Below are 15304 nucleotides of genomic sequence, written 5' to 3'. Positions count from 1 at the left end.
CACTTAATATTTTCTCACAAGGCAAAGCAAGTGAAGATTATATGAATAAAGACTGGAGTAGGTGACTATCTAGCACTTACTGAAATTCTGCTTACTTGAATCTGTTGAAATCTGGACATCTTTTGTTGATCCCTGTGTTGACCCATCAACATCATCATCTTCATCTGTGAAAACAGAAAGATTTTGAGAAAGGATTCTTGTTCATCTGAACAGGACAGAAGTGTCTGCCATTTAAGGATGGTTTCCAGCAAACAAAAGAATCCAGTCAGAAAAGCACCTTTTTTTCTTCTGCCTATTTTCTGGTAAGAATTCATACTAGAAAAACAGCATTAAAAAAACAAACCTACACTGGCATTTAATTACAGTGAAGGCACACCTGAAGTCCTTCTACTATTAGTTTTAACATTGCAATTACTGCATTACATCCCTTTCTCAAGCTGTGATGTTTGCCTATGACCGATGCATATATGGTTTCCATTAGGTTTTAAAAAACAGATCAGTCCAAGAATTTCAGTAACAGCTTTCTCATCAGAATTATGGGGTTTAAATAAATATATATAATTTCAATAATTGAAAAACTTGGGTGTCAGCATTAGAAAGAAATTACTGCATTCCAGAAGAGGACTTTGACAGCAGTTCATTACTCTCACTAAAAACTAGGAGCTAACATGTCAGATAATAACACATAAAATACCTAGAAAAGATTAAAATAAAAGCTACTAACATTTACATTTTGCTTCTGTGAAGACAACATCCTGACTGCATTCTCATTCCTGACACTCAGGTTCACACAGTAATACTGGTACAAATCCAAACAGGGTAAATTTTAATTCTCCAAGGGCAGCAGCAGCTTGTAACATAAGCCAACCTAGCGTGATGATCAAATACTCTCACCCATCAGAACTCCTTGTCACTCCTGACTAGGATGCAAACAAAGCTCTCAGAAGATGGAAGCCTGGCAACAGTTTTATAAAAACTATGCCTTGCAATCAAGGGAGAAAGCAGGGAATCAAAGCAGAAAACAAGAGAAAAAATAAAATAAAATAAGTAAAGACAGATCTTCAGAGCAAAAGAGGTACTAGAGAAGTCAGAATACTGATGCAGCAAAACCTTCCAAACAGCAGAAATCACAGCATGTCAAGAAGGGAACTTAGCAAGAGCCCTAAACTGGAGACTAGGTAACTTACTGAATGTTTGGGTAATGCTTCAACTGACCACAGGAAATACTAACAATAATGTTTGAGTTGGGGGTTTTAAAATACAAAAGTCAGGTTGCAATACTTTTCCTTGTTACAGTCGACAAACAGGTTGGAGGGAAATTTAGATAATACCGTCTTTAAAGACACTGAAATGAAGCTGAATGCCTTCTGGAATTTCACTTCAGACCAAAGAAAATTAAAAAAAGAATATGTAAATACAACAATAAGAAATTAAAAGATTTTCTGATTGCTGCTAACCTTTTCCAAGTTCAGATGGGAAGAAGCTGACGTCTTTCTTTTATTACTCTTTCTCCCTCAGTTGGGATAGTAGAGAAATCTACACTGGTTTTGAAAAGCCACTCTCATCACAGAGGTGTTTACCGAATGATGGTGGTGAAGGTTAGCATTTACTTAGTGGCAAAACCTAATCCGGACAAACGCTCTCCAATAGGTCAATGATGATATGTTCATTCTCTGTCTATGACAAGTCATCTGCCACTTCCCAATCATCAGCTTAGGAAGAGCTGTCCCTGCAGCAGCTAACTCATCCAGGTGACAGCCAAGACTTCTTTCAACAATCTTAAGAGCAATGTCCTTCACCAGCTGTGGCAACAGGAGATGTCCCTGCTGCAGTGTGAGAACTGCTGAAGGGCCATGCCTGCACGACACAGCAAAACTAAGTTCATCCAGACTGTTTATTTCTGGTATTTCTTATGTTGGAAGCATTACGAATTCCCAGACTTTCAAGTACATGCTGTACTTTACCTTCCCCCACCAACAAGCAAATTCATTAAAAAGAAAAACAACTCGCTGTAAATGCCTCCTCTCTCCCTTTACAATTTCACAGGTCACTTCAGTGTATCTAGATTATACAGACTGAGGATCAAGCAGTTTATGCAATAGCAGGACTCCTGCTGTAGCTTTTGCACATGAGAACGCATGGCTCCTGCCAGGACCATCAAAACCAAACCTGTATGTTCCAAGAAGGAAGCTCAAGAGCAACCTGTCAGGCTGAGAAAAGTGCAGCTGCAAATACTTCCACGACCTATGTCTTGCCTAACTTTTATTTGCTTTCCTGTTCTATTCAAGCACCAAAAGAAAGGCTTTACAAGAACTTAATAATCAAAATATGGATTAGAAAATACTTCAGTGGCTTAAAAAAAAATTCTCATTCCTGAAGAGCTGCTAAACAAACATACACTCTAGATGGCAGCAGAATGTCACCCTGCTAAACACACGACTTCCTTTCAGCATAGAAATCTTAAAAGGGCAGATGCTTAATCAAAGAGGCAAATAAAAGCATCTGTACACATGATACACCAAATAAAAACAAACATGCATATCAGCAAGTGTTTGTAAGCAATGATAACGCTAATACAAATGCTTGGATATTAGGTTTTCACTTACACCATACTTACTGTTTAAAGAACAGTTTTCAAATTGCCCCGCACCATAAGCAGAAGTTTCAGCATTCTGTACACACTCTGCATTTAAAAATCTGTACCCTGTCCTAGAAATATCATAAAGTGACAGTATTGCCACAAAAGCCACTGAAAATTAGCAACCACATGCTTCAGTGAATTACAACACTACGTTAAACATACCTGTCAATTACCTGCAACTTTGAAAGATTTACCTGGTTCTGTCTGCAAATTTTCTGTAACTCGAAAACAATGCAGTTTGCTGAAGTTGCGAGAAAATAACTGCACACAGCTTGGAGGCAGAATCATATTCCTTAATCTTCCGAAAGTACATTCTGGTGCGACAATTACATAGCAAGCAGCATGAGCCTGTAAACACAAGCATCAGTTAAGAATGTAGTGAGACACAAAGAAAGCAAATCAGTTTATAACTAAACGTGCACTGGAATTGCAAAACCCAGGCTAGGACACATACAGACCTTTTGTAAATCACTTTCACAAACTGAGTGACCCATTTTTCACCCTTGATTTTCATTTGTTCCATTCAGTTTTTATATAACCAACAATTGGAAGTTTTAACACACGAGGAAACACCAAATACTGCAAACCTCCTCTATTAAAAACACAGCTGGTTTTGTACAGCTATGTGGAGAAGATTAAAGTTTTGGTCTCAAAGCCTGGATTTTCCATTCTATATGGATATTTACTGAGGAGGAGGTGTGAAAGGAAAGAAGGTTATACTGAATAGCTTGAAAATAACAATATCCTCTCACACTTGCAGATTCAGAGATAACACTGCAGTTTTATTCCAAAATATGAATGGCTAGTTTCCGCCTTTATACTTATGTGAGATCTTCTGCATTAGTGAATACACATACCATGTTAGATTTACTAGACTACTCTTAAGGATAGCTACTCCTGCCTCAGAAATTGTGGATCAGGTTAAAAAATACAAAACTAAATTTTAAAATAAAATGTTCAAATCATACCTGAAATACTGAATAACCTCAGGGTCTCATTTTAAATTATTATTATATAAAGTACCTCATCTTCCTCTAAGTGACAAATTAATGACTTACTATATATACTTTTCAGTTCCCACTCCAACTGGTGTAACTTTGCACTTTCATCATACTTCAATAAACAATACATTAAGTGGATGTACCAGCTGTCACACACACTGCAGACTGTGTATCAGCACATGAAAAGCTCTGACTTTCATGAGGATTACTGAAGGGTACCATCATCTTGCACAGGAACATGTGCAAGGAGAAACACAGAACACTGACAACTTAAACAAACCACAGCCACACAGGTTAAGAACTATTCTACGCTAAAAGAGAAATAATCATATCAGAATGGTAAGTCTCTGACATTGCAGAATTTGTGTGATTTGAAAGAAATTCTGATTTCACACAGGAAAAGTAAGGTTTTCTGCAGGTTTATAAGCAGAAATCTGTAATAATTTGTCCCTCATAAATTTTAGTTCCATTGGATTTATATAAAATTTATCTGTGATTTTGAGAATTGCTTATTTTAATCACTAATGAGGGGATTTTAAAAATATGTTTTCACATCTATCTCACAAATGTAAGTGTATAAATAAGGTTTATTTATAAAGTGTATATAAAATGTATCTATAAAGTGTACAAATGAGGTATATTTATATAAAGCATTTAAATACACATGGGCATACATATATATATGTAGTTCCCACAAATATATGCAACACCACAACATACCAGGATGCCACACCATTCACATCTCATGCCAGAGAGGACCTCAGAGGAGCCACAGGTTTTCTTGCAAACTTCACAACGTGCACTTGAAGAAAGGTTTCCCTCCCTCCAGTGGTGGTGATAGGTATCCTGGGGGAACACATCACAGTTTAGCGTTACACGAAACACAGAATCATACTCATAGAACAGTTTGGGTTGGAAGGGACCTTCAAAGCTCATCTAATTCAGCCCGCCTGCAATGAGCAGGGACATTGTACACTAGGTAAAGTTACCCAGAACCACATCCAGCCTGGCCTTGAATGTCTCCAGGGATGGCGCATCCACCACCTCTCTGGGGAACCACTGACAGTGTTTTACCACTCTTATCATGAAAGGTTTCTTTCTCACATCCAGCCGGTATCTCACCCCTTTTAGCTTAGAACCATCACCCCTCATCCTATCACAACAGGCCCTGCTCAAAAGACACACACAGAAGCATCTTCAACTTAACTTTAAAATCAGCCATTCAAACAGCTCTGAGGAAACAGCAACATAGACTATGACATTAAGTATCTTCTCAGTCTAAATAAGTACCCAAACAATCTTAAATTTCACCAAAAGTAGCTTATCCAACCATCAAAAAATTTATTACATAGTGCTTTTCTTCACAGTCCACCAAAAACAACATTCTTAAAAAAAAAAAAAGATCCTGAAAGGTCAGTATTATGCATATATTTTACAGTGAGAAGCTAGGCAGTCTTGCCTCAGACAGACTGCAGGAAGCCTAAGGAACATCATGTTTGCCAAGGATGCAATGCAGCAAACAGCTCAACATATGGAAAAATAAAGCTTCACAACAGCTTCTGCAATGCAGATTTTTAAATAAGATGCTGATTTTTTTTATTATTATTTTAAATTAGGTATTTTATATATCACACAGACTTTTCAGCATGGCTTCAAATAAGCATCATGAATGCGCCTGAACTTAATTTCATTTTGCTATCTGTGATACATTCTGAAGCCACAGCTTCCTGACAATAAGCACAAATGTGCTTTGATAATGGGCAGCATGTGAAAGGAAATGCCGAGGCTCCTCCCCCTCCTCTAGTCCATGTTTTCACACCAAGAAAGTGTCCAAGAACGTGTGACCACTTTCTGCTTCAGAGGCATCCACACTTACATGGTCCTGGTGCCCATCCTGGTGACACTGCCGGCAGTCACTGCAAGCAAACAGGATACAGTCTGTGTGCACATGCAGCTCACAAACTAAAAGCATGAAAACAAGAAAACTTCTTTAAGCTGGAAACCTACGGGTTTTTGCAGCTCTTCCTTCCCTCCCTCTCTCCCTCCAAGACTCCTCCACTGCCTTTTTGCACCATCCTTCTTTCCTTAATGCTCTTTTCCATTCAGCAAAGACGGGCAATAAAGGACATTTATCAGCACCGTCCTGTGTGTTGCTCCATTTCCTTTGTGCTAAACTGATGCAGCAGGTATAAGGAAAGGCTGAACTAATTTTGCGCACAAGCACTTGCCATATTTCCTCCAATACAGCATGTTAGATATGTAACAACAGTTTGGCTTATTACAGCTTCGTCTCACAGTTTCACAGGGATCGCTGCCTACTCAAATATAACTGTGCCTGAAGTCTACTTTGATTTTATGAAAACCAAAACAACCTGAATGCTAGAATTATTAACAGAGAGCTCTCCTTCTACATCCAAATACCATCAAGTCTTGAATGTAAAGTAATATCTTCCTGAAACAATACTCCATTCCTCTTACAAACCCTTTTCCAAACCCTGCTGCAGAGCAAGCAGGCACTTCATGAGTGGGTTCAAAACAGCAGACACTTCTCCGCTGCCTAGCCCATTCTTTATATCCCTGGCGCTTTCAGAAGCACAAGGAAACAAGAGATGAGTTTGAGTCCCCAGCCCCAGCAAAGCAGGGGACATCCCTGCCAAAACAGCAGCATGGAGGTAGCACACCCCTCCTGCTCACAGCCAGGACTCCTGCCTCACTCACAGTCCCCAGATAAACAACAAAAAAAACACCCTAAACCAAACAAATGAAATCCAACAAGCACCAAAAAAACCCCAACTAAAATATGTCAATACCTAGCTTCATTACTGCAAGAGTTAGTTAGGAAAATTCTCTATGGACCACACAGACATGAATAGATGAAAAAGATCCTCCTCCAGCTGCTTGTGTATACAAGTACTCTGGGAAGGCATCCGATTTTTTGTTGAGTACATTAAAATAAGATGCAACATCAAATTCTTCAAATATTTTTTTCTGCTCTGCTCAAATAGGTTATTGTTTCAAGCACATCACAAAAATTTGAAGACTGTAAACTGAAAATTGGGAGGTGGCAACTACACACATTATCTGAAAGCATGTTTAAAACAGTCTTAGATTACACAGAGAAAAAGACCTTATTTTGAAATCACCCTCTGGGCTCTAGGAAAGGCCATCGGCACTAACACTGTCTTATTCTAACCCTGAAGAAGACCATGATCACACCAAAGCAAAGCCTGTTTTAACAGGGCTTACTAAGTCAACTACAAGCTTTCACATACAGCTCCCCATACTGCGCATCCTCACTGAGCTGAAGAACTTCTCTATGAGGTGTGACACAGTTCCTCATCAGCTCGCATTTCTCCATATTCACAGACATATTTTACAGGTTTGCCAATTCAGCTATGAGGCAAGGTAGATGCTTTGAGTCATATCCTCACTAATGGTAAAAGTTTCTGTAGACGGAATTATGGCTTCAAGCAATCGACAAAAGCATTGGAGTTTTTATCGTTACTTCTACTAATACAGGCACACACTGCCTTTTGCTGTATTTTGTAAGAACACAGAAGGGTTTTTTCAGCAAAAACCTCTCTCTAAAGCAATTAGTAACTGGCAGCAGCATATGGAGTCCACACATTGTAATTTTTTGCTGATGAAGCGTATGTACTTATCTCACCAGGGGGTAGTACAGATGCCTCACCATGCACCCACAGCATTTAGTATTTGTCTGAAAATTTTCAATTTGCTTCCAGGAAATTTTTCTATTGTAAGATGTGAAGAGTACAAACCAAGTTATTTAAATTATTTTGAAAGTACATCTAATGATGTCAATCATTTATTTAGAAAAGGTAATTTCATCTTAACCCTCTTTTCTACCTTAATTATGGCAAAGTTTCATGGAAAAGTTCTTCAAATTTCAATATCAGAAGACAGCGTCATAACCAACAGTAGACTTGTACTATTAAGATGAGTCATTAGAAGTAAGAAAAAAAGAAAGTTCAACATCTCCGTCTGGATTTTAAAGCTCTACAGCTTAAAACAAATTCTGTAATTATTTTTGAAGAGTAAAGGAAGAATCTTGTGCACTGTACAAACCTTAACTGTCCTTTTTTAGCCACATATGGGAAAAATATCAGAGGAACAAGTTGTAGACTTACTAGTATTCAGAAAACGGGATACCAAACAAGTCACACTACACACAACAAGAAAACTTTTTAGTCCATATGAGGAATATAATTCATAACCTTCATCGAACCAGAAAAGAAATAAAATGTCTGGGCATTTGTAGTAACTAAATATAACCACAATTTCACGTGCTTCTTGTTTAAGAACAGTTAAGTGGAAGTGCCTGAAACGATAAATATTCCCTTGTAATGGATACACCACTAATACAGAAGAATTAAGAGAGTAAGTACATGAAAGCAAAATTTAGAAAGCTTTAACTAAAATAGATCACTTAACTAACGCTATTTTCAAGAGTTTAAGAGGACACAGCTAGCAAAAATTTTCTTTTCAAATCTCTCTTTTTTTTCACATGCCGTACAAGTTCTGAGGCTTATTAAGACAGATCACCTGAAAAGACTCTGTGGCATCTGTAGCTCTTTGACCATCCCACCATACCACCCAACTCACACAGTAACTATATTAAGTGACAGATTCTCACTAGTCAGAACATAGTTTAGGTTCATTATGCAACTCATCAGACAAAGCAGAAACAAAACCACTGCACCATTAAAAGTCTAAATGCCCCAATCAAAGAGAAATGTTTCTACTACTCATACACATGGGCAATCAAATAAGACATTATATTTAGCACAACAGCAATTTTGAAAGCATCCCTGCAGAATTGGTTCTTCTCTCAGTAAAGTATCCTTTTTTTTTTTTTGAACAGTTTACAGGTAGTATTTCTTTAAAATACTAAATTCTATTCAGCCTCACAATATCAGCTGAACAACAAATACTAGATATTCAAGACAGAGCAAACAAGGGAAAATTAAGGAGTTGCCCCACGTCAAAATCAGTCACGTACTGATGCCAACAGATATTTCAAATAAAAATTATGGTGTTTGGGTGATTTCTTTAATTATTGTTTTTTTCACAGAATCCATGTCAGAACTCAGAGCAGTGCTATTTTGATAAATAATATTTTCAAATACCTTTCAATTGAATGCACCTCATCCGTATTACAATCAACAGATATCTGAGGCCAGTAACACTGAAAAGTTATACCCCAGTCTTTTGTAGAAAGGGGGAGGTTTTAGAAACATGAATACCTGATGACTGCCTGTACCAAAAGTTTCCACTGGAAACAGAAATAAATTACTTCAACAGAAGTCTTTCTTTTGCCATAATACCCTCTCATTCATTGCACATCTGGGGCATGGATTCATTGCACACCATCAACACCACAAAGTAAATTGGAGGAAAGACGAAAGAGCAAGGTTTGACAAAGACTGTAGTTTACTGAATGCTACTGATTTATTATTCCTTGATTTGACATACACATTTCCATGAACAATGAGTGGATGATAAACAACCCCAAAATCACTCAAATACAGTGAGTGCATTTGTGTGTGTGTGTATACATGTACTTTCAAGGTAGGCAATGTAAGCAAAGTGTGCATTACTGTCTAACACATAGATGGCTAAACAGGTAAGGTTTTCGACATTACCTTCGCATCGAAGGGCAGGTGATTCTAGCGACTTCCTGCACACAGTGCAAAACTTTCTTTTGTAATGTCCTGGAGACCCAAAACAGTGTGCAACTGGAACCTGCCAATGAAGAATGCGTAAGTTATCATCAGCCACAACGTTCATAGTGCCAGTTACAATTCTCAGAAACTGTTTTATCTTGCAAGACAGGACAGGATATATACAATGTAAACTAACTAAACTTCAGAACGAATATATAGGCATATCATCCTTTAAAAAAAAAAAAATCAACCAAAAAAACACTTAAAAATATATTTGAAATACTTAATATTTTATTTTAAATAATAATCTTTGAAAGTCTGTCTAAAATTCTTGGGGTTTAATATGTAATGTATATATTTTTAAGTGCTGGTCAGCTTCTTGATGATTCACAGTGCCATGAATCCAAAGGTTTCCTTTGGGTTCAGTGCTCTGTGACTTAACTTGGAATCACAGTTCCTCTCCTAGGTATTCTTAATTGAATCGAGGATGACTGAAGAGTTGCATGTGTACACAAAATACCTCAAAGACATACTCAAGACAATTCTTAAAAGCTCAGTGCTGCCACAGTCGGTACTGTTGCTCAGTACTATGCCTTTCACAGCATCCAACTTGCTGATCAGGACAAAGGCAATGGTCTCCCCTGTGCCTCATACTAAACAACCTGTACTTCAAGAAGGCACCATAAAGTAAGCAAGATTAAGTTTGCTAGATGTAACACAAGGAGAAAGGGACATGAAAGGAACATTGCTGAAAGTTTAATCAAGAAAAATCTGGGTTACCAGACATGAAGAACATCACTCAGAGCAGCTGACCAATCAAGCAGAGTCACCAGCTCACTTCCCAGCAGACCATGCTGTCTGGAAGAACCCTTGGTCTCTGACTGACTAGGAAACTGCCTGTCCAGACCCAGGCTCCCAACCATGCTCGGCTGCCAACCTGCCTACCAGAACATCCTGCCTCCAAAATCTCAGAACTTTTACTTTATGTATGAGTTCAGTATTTACCCCAAAACTTTCGAGTCCATCTCCTCCTCCTAACAACCCAATCTGAAATTTCCATCTCTGCAGCCTACCAACTCTGACTGACTGACACAAAGTTCTTGGCTGGCTTGCATTATTTAATTTTTTTTAACTGGAGTACTTATATAATACAAGTTTATAAAAAGAATGGGGGGGGGGGGGGGGGGGCAGGGGGAGAAAATGTACTGGAGAGCCTGGGGAACTTAATCGAATTATCTCAGATTAAGTTCAAGGCTCATGATCCCTGATCACTTTTCTTGCACTTTCATGCTACTTCTTCAGAGGAAAGGAAAAAACAAACTTCCCTGTACAGTAACATACAAGTTACCTGGCTCAGCTATTCTGGAGGTGAAGTGCCACAGCAGGTTTCTCACTCCAGCCACTCCAAAAATAAGAGAGAAGTGCAATTCCCAGCTGGAGGGAGAAGGCCACTTGCCTAAAATTCACCCCACGCAATGAGTTTCAGTGAGGAAAGAGACAATGAAAATGGCTACATGAACACAGCCCCAGCCAGACACAGCAATTGTGATGAGTACTAAAAAGCCCTAGCAGTACCTTTTTCAGGAAAGCTTTTCTGCACATCTCAGCCTGCATTCAGGTTTCAAGCATCATCTTCGAGTCATCTGCCTGCCTTACTCCTACCACAGTGCAGCCAGTCATCCCCTCTTGACATCAGACACAGAGGCAACCTTCTTTAGCTCTAGAGTGGTGAATAGCCTGCTCTGGACACTCAGCATGAGTACCCAACCCACTCAACAACCTGTGTTTGAAACACAGAGAACTCTTCTTTCCCTGGCCATGAGCCTGGCTATTGCATCTTACACCTGACAGGAAAATGCAGACTTTTTGTTATTGTCACAGAAGGACTCTGCTGAAGAAAAAGGACACTCTAGATCAAAGGATCAAAGTAGAGTTTCATGACAAATTGTATTTGTTCTGTGAAAGACTGAGAAAGGACTGGCATGACTTACTCATGGTCTGACTGTACTTATCTAGAAGACACAAGAGAAGGAGACAAAGTCTAAATTCTGCAGTCATTCAGACCCTGGTGGCAATCCTCTGAAGTCTCAAGTCACTGCCAAAAAGAAAAGGGAACAACTGCTTGGTTGAAATGTTGAGTGGGAAGAAAAAAAGGGGTAAACCAGAAAAAAATCTCTTCCTTCAACATCTTCTTTTCAGAAACAAGCCAAGGAAACTTTGCTTATTATGAGTGGTCTTTCTAACCTGTCTTAGAAGGCACAGGTGCAAAATCACTGCACAGCTTGGTGGGAAATGGAATGGGAATAAGATGAAGAGGAAAAAAGGTAAAGAGCGAATACAATGTCACAAACTCATCAATTGTACCATGTTTCTCCCAGCAGCTACCTACATTTCTTTTGCTGCTGAACAACAAAAGAAGGGTTCTTAGTACCCAATACATTGGAAAAAAAAAAAAATCAAAACTCAGACCAGGAAAGCCAGAGAAGCAGCGTGTCAGAACATGAAATGTTACATATTATTCTCTAGTTCAGATCCATCTGTGCAAGTACAGCAAAGACACATAAGGTGGCCTACAAAGTTAACAACTGATGAGAGTTTAAAACTACTTTTCCAGTACAACTACTTAAATTACTTTATGCTAACCACTAAAATTGATGTCTGAAGAAAAAGAAAATTTCTGCTAGTAATACCATTAAATAACATCAAAGTGCCCTTACAGTATTCATCAGAAGCACATCGACAGAAAATACAGTGGTAACACCCCAGCATAAGCTCCAGAATGACTCTGCACTCATAAACAAGATACTTCTAGTTTCTATTTTATTTCCTGCCACCCCTCAAGAAACCCAGAGCATTACAGAATGTAACACATTTCTGTAAAAGTCCGTATCAGCCTGCAATGACATTCGATCCTACCGAAACCTAAAATTTAGAATCTAATCCCTTCAGTGCAACCTGCAAGGGCATAGCAGTTCTAAACCATACTGAAAAACCAGCAATGAACTGCTTTTAACATCCACACTTGGGGAAAGAAACAACGTAAATGTTTTCTTCTGGTAGTGGCTTTCAAAATTGCTCCTCACCCTGAAATGCCACAGGGTATCAAACATGGGGCCAACAGCAGATCATATTTAAGTGCTCTTCCACTGAAGTGGAAGCACCATGTACGTACAAAGCAGCTAAGCTACCACCCAAACTTTCTGGTTTGTGGATGGAGTCAGGTCAGGACAAGTATTACTGGTCGGCAACACTCCGTATACCTCAGCAGGGAAAAACACAGCTATAGAAGGTCTATACTTCATGCAGCTCCTCCTGCTTTTCTACCAACTCAGGCAGATCTTTAGCCTGAATCCTGAGCCAAAGACTCAGTATCTGAAGGGGACCTATAAGGGTGCTGGGGAGGGACTCTTCATTAGGGACTGTAGTGATAGGAGAAGGGGTAACAGGTTAAAACTTAAAGGGGCAGTTTAGACTGGATATAAGGAAGAAGTTCCTTACTGTAAGGACGGTGAGGGACTGGAATGGGCTGTCCAGGGAAGTTGTGAATGCTCCATCCCTTGTAGTGTTCAAGGCCAGGCTGGACAGAGCCTTGGGTGGCATGGTTTAGTGCGAGGTGTCCCTGCCCATGGCAGGGGCATTGGAACTATGTGATCTTAAGGTCCTTTCCAACCCCAACTATTATATGATTCTATGATTTCCAGTTTCAAAGCGGAAAGAAAGAAATACAGATATCCCAAATGACAGAGTGACAGCTTCGAGGTTATCTCTGCCCATGGCACAGGGTTGGAACTAGATGATCTTTCAAGGTGCCCTCCAACCCAAACCATTCTGTGAGTCTATGAGCTGCTGCCTTGGGCAGTCTTAAAAAAAGACCAATGTACTAAAATCTTTTCCTAGGCCTGTGTCTAAATATTTTGCTCATGTATCTCCTTCTCCATAATATCAGAAACTTGCACTTGGCAGGACTTTGGAAAACACTGGACAGACTGAGGAAGCGGGGCTGCAGAACTGTGGAGCTCATCAGCTTGCAAGCAGGAAAGGGCACATAGAAATAAGGATACAAACACTCTCACAATAGAACCCAAAGGTTGAGTAAATGGAATTTAACTTGAGGTCACTAGTTTTACATTCAAAAATACTGCGGCATTTTAAGGGCAGGCACAACCAGCTTGGAAGCAACCATCTTCATGAAATGCACGGCATCTTTCACAAAGACTGCTCTCAACATAACACACACACACAAAAAAAATGCTGATACAAATTTAAATGGTGTTTATGAAATAAGAAAATCTTCTATGGATTCTGATGTTTCCAGTGCAAAGTACTTCCTTATCTAATGTTCCTAAGGTCCACTGTGACACAAAAAAAACCTTTGCTCTAGAGAGGTAGATACAGTGATGAGATCTGAATACACCCCATGATTATTCTGTGCAGGTTAATCAAGGGTCTAGACCGCACCCTTCGAGAGAAGCTAACAACTTTGTGATACAACTTTTCCCAGTATTGACATATTTTCAGTTACTTACTTATTATTACTCAGTAATCACAAAGAGCCCTTTCATTTGCTTGAAACCTCTCTGCTGTAGTTGCAACAGATTTCTGCAACTTAAATACACTGCATGCACTCCAGTAGAAACTCTATTTCTACTTTTTCCATTTAGAGACAAGGCCTGTCAATTACTCATCAGTTGTGTCCAAATTGACATTCTTCCTCTGAGCACTTGATATATCACTTGTTGTTAAAAAGCAGCTTTAAGTATATACTCCATATGGAAATTCTGAAAATAGACAAGAATAGGAAGTTAAATGGTGTCTCAACATAATATTGGACAGAAGAGATGAGGAAATCAAATACTTAGTTATCAAAATTTTAACTGGGGCTAATGCAAGGGAATAATGCACACATGCATATGCAACCTCCCTATATCCAGGAATGTTTTTCTCCATCCTACAGATCTCTCTGATAGGACATTAGGCTTATCTGTAAGCTCTCAAAAACCCTTAGTGATGGGAATTATACAGCGCATTCAGTACCATTTCAAATCAGGAATACCTGATACTTCTCCTAGTAAATGAGACTTATGTAAGAGCTTTCCACTGCAATTAAGAGTTGCTTGGATTAGAATTTTTTGTACTGGAAAAAGAAAGCAATATGTAAAAGCCACTCCTTGCTTTTATTGCTACAGAGGAAATCAATGTCCATCTCCATTTAACAAGATAAAGATTCAAAATTTAAAGCAACAAACACAGTGACATCCCATACCACTTCTGAACCTGAAGAGTCACTGTTTCAGCTCATCTGGGAGTCTGCAGTCTACTAGGCAGTTTGCATCAAGTTTCAGTATTGCTAATAAACTCTCCTGAGTTTATGAACTACTGATTACTAGCCCTTCCCTTTAACCCTGGGGTTAAAGGGATTATCACTTTGAGGAGGAAAAGGAGGAAACCTTGGTGCAGTGCCAGGATTATGAGCAAGTGGTTTTACACCTCATTTGGCTTCTTTATTATGCAACAATACAAGCAACTGCCTTGCTGAAACAACACTGGTAGGAGTCAAGAGATGGGCCTCTTGGTGAAGGTGGTCAGGGCTACCCAGCAAGCACCATACACAATAGCTGGGGTTGGAAGGAACCTTTACAAGCTGTCTAGTCCAGGCCCTCTGCAATGAGCAGGGACATCTGCAAGTAGGTCAGGTTGCCCAGAGCCCTGTCTGACCTGACTCTGAATGTTTTCAGGCATGGGGTATCTACCACCTCTCTGGGAAGCCTGTGCAAGTATTCCACTACCCTCATCATAAAAAAAAAAACTTCTTTCTTGTATCTGACCTGAGTCTCCCTTCTTTCAGTTTAAAACCACTATCCCTTTTGCTATCACAAGAGGCCCTGCTACAAAGTTCCGCTTGGGATCCATCTGTTGTTATGACATCTTGTGAAAAACACTTATACCAGCAAAGCCTATTTATCATGAACAAATAAAAT

At 39.2% G+C, this 15304-nt stretch overlaps 1 protein-coding gene across 2 annotated transcripts in view; it reads right to left on the bottom strand.

The window, feature by feature from the left end:
* The window catches only part of DGKQ (diacylglycerol kinase theta), an 81873-nt gene that overhangs the window by 39629 nt on the left and 26940 nt on the right, over positions 1-15304 (bottom strand). The window contains exons 3-7 of one of the 2 annotated variants that reach the window (XM_057408910.1): positions 9306-9405; positions 5519-5604; positions 4363-4488; positions 2836-2989; positions 81-164 (exon numbers count right to left, since the gene is read on the bottom strand). In XM_057408910.1, the coding sequence (XP_057264893.1) occupies positions 81-164; positions 2836-2989; positions 4363-4488; positions 5519-5604; positions 9306-9405 (550 nt within the window). The remainder of the gene's footprint in view (positions 1-80; positions 165-2835; positions 2990-4362; positions 4489-5518; positions 5605-9305; positions 9406-15304) is intronic. The other variant, XM_057408911.1, reaches the window with a different exon arrangement.

Source organism: Pezoporus wallicus, unplaced genomic scaffold (genome assembly GCF_028554395.1).
Source record: "Pezoporus wallicus isolate ANWC-B61680 ecotype Strahan unplaced genomic scaffold, APGP_CSIRO_Pwel_v1 contig_7292, whole genome shotgun sequence".
In the NCBI taxonomy this organism is placed as follows: Eukaryota; Metazoa; Chordata; class Aves; order Psittaciformes; family Psittacidae; genus Pezoporus; species Pezoporus wallicus.
This window is presented reverse-complemented; position numbering and strand designations above follow the sequence as displayed.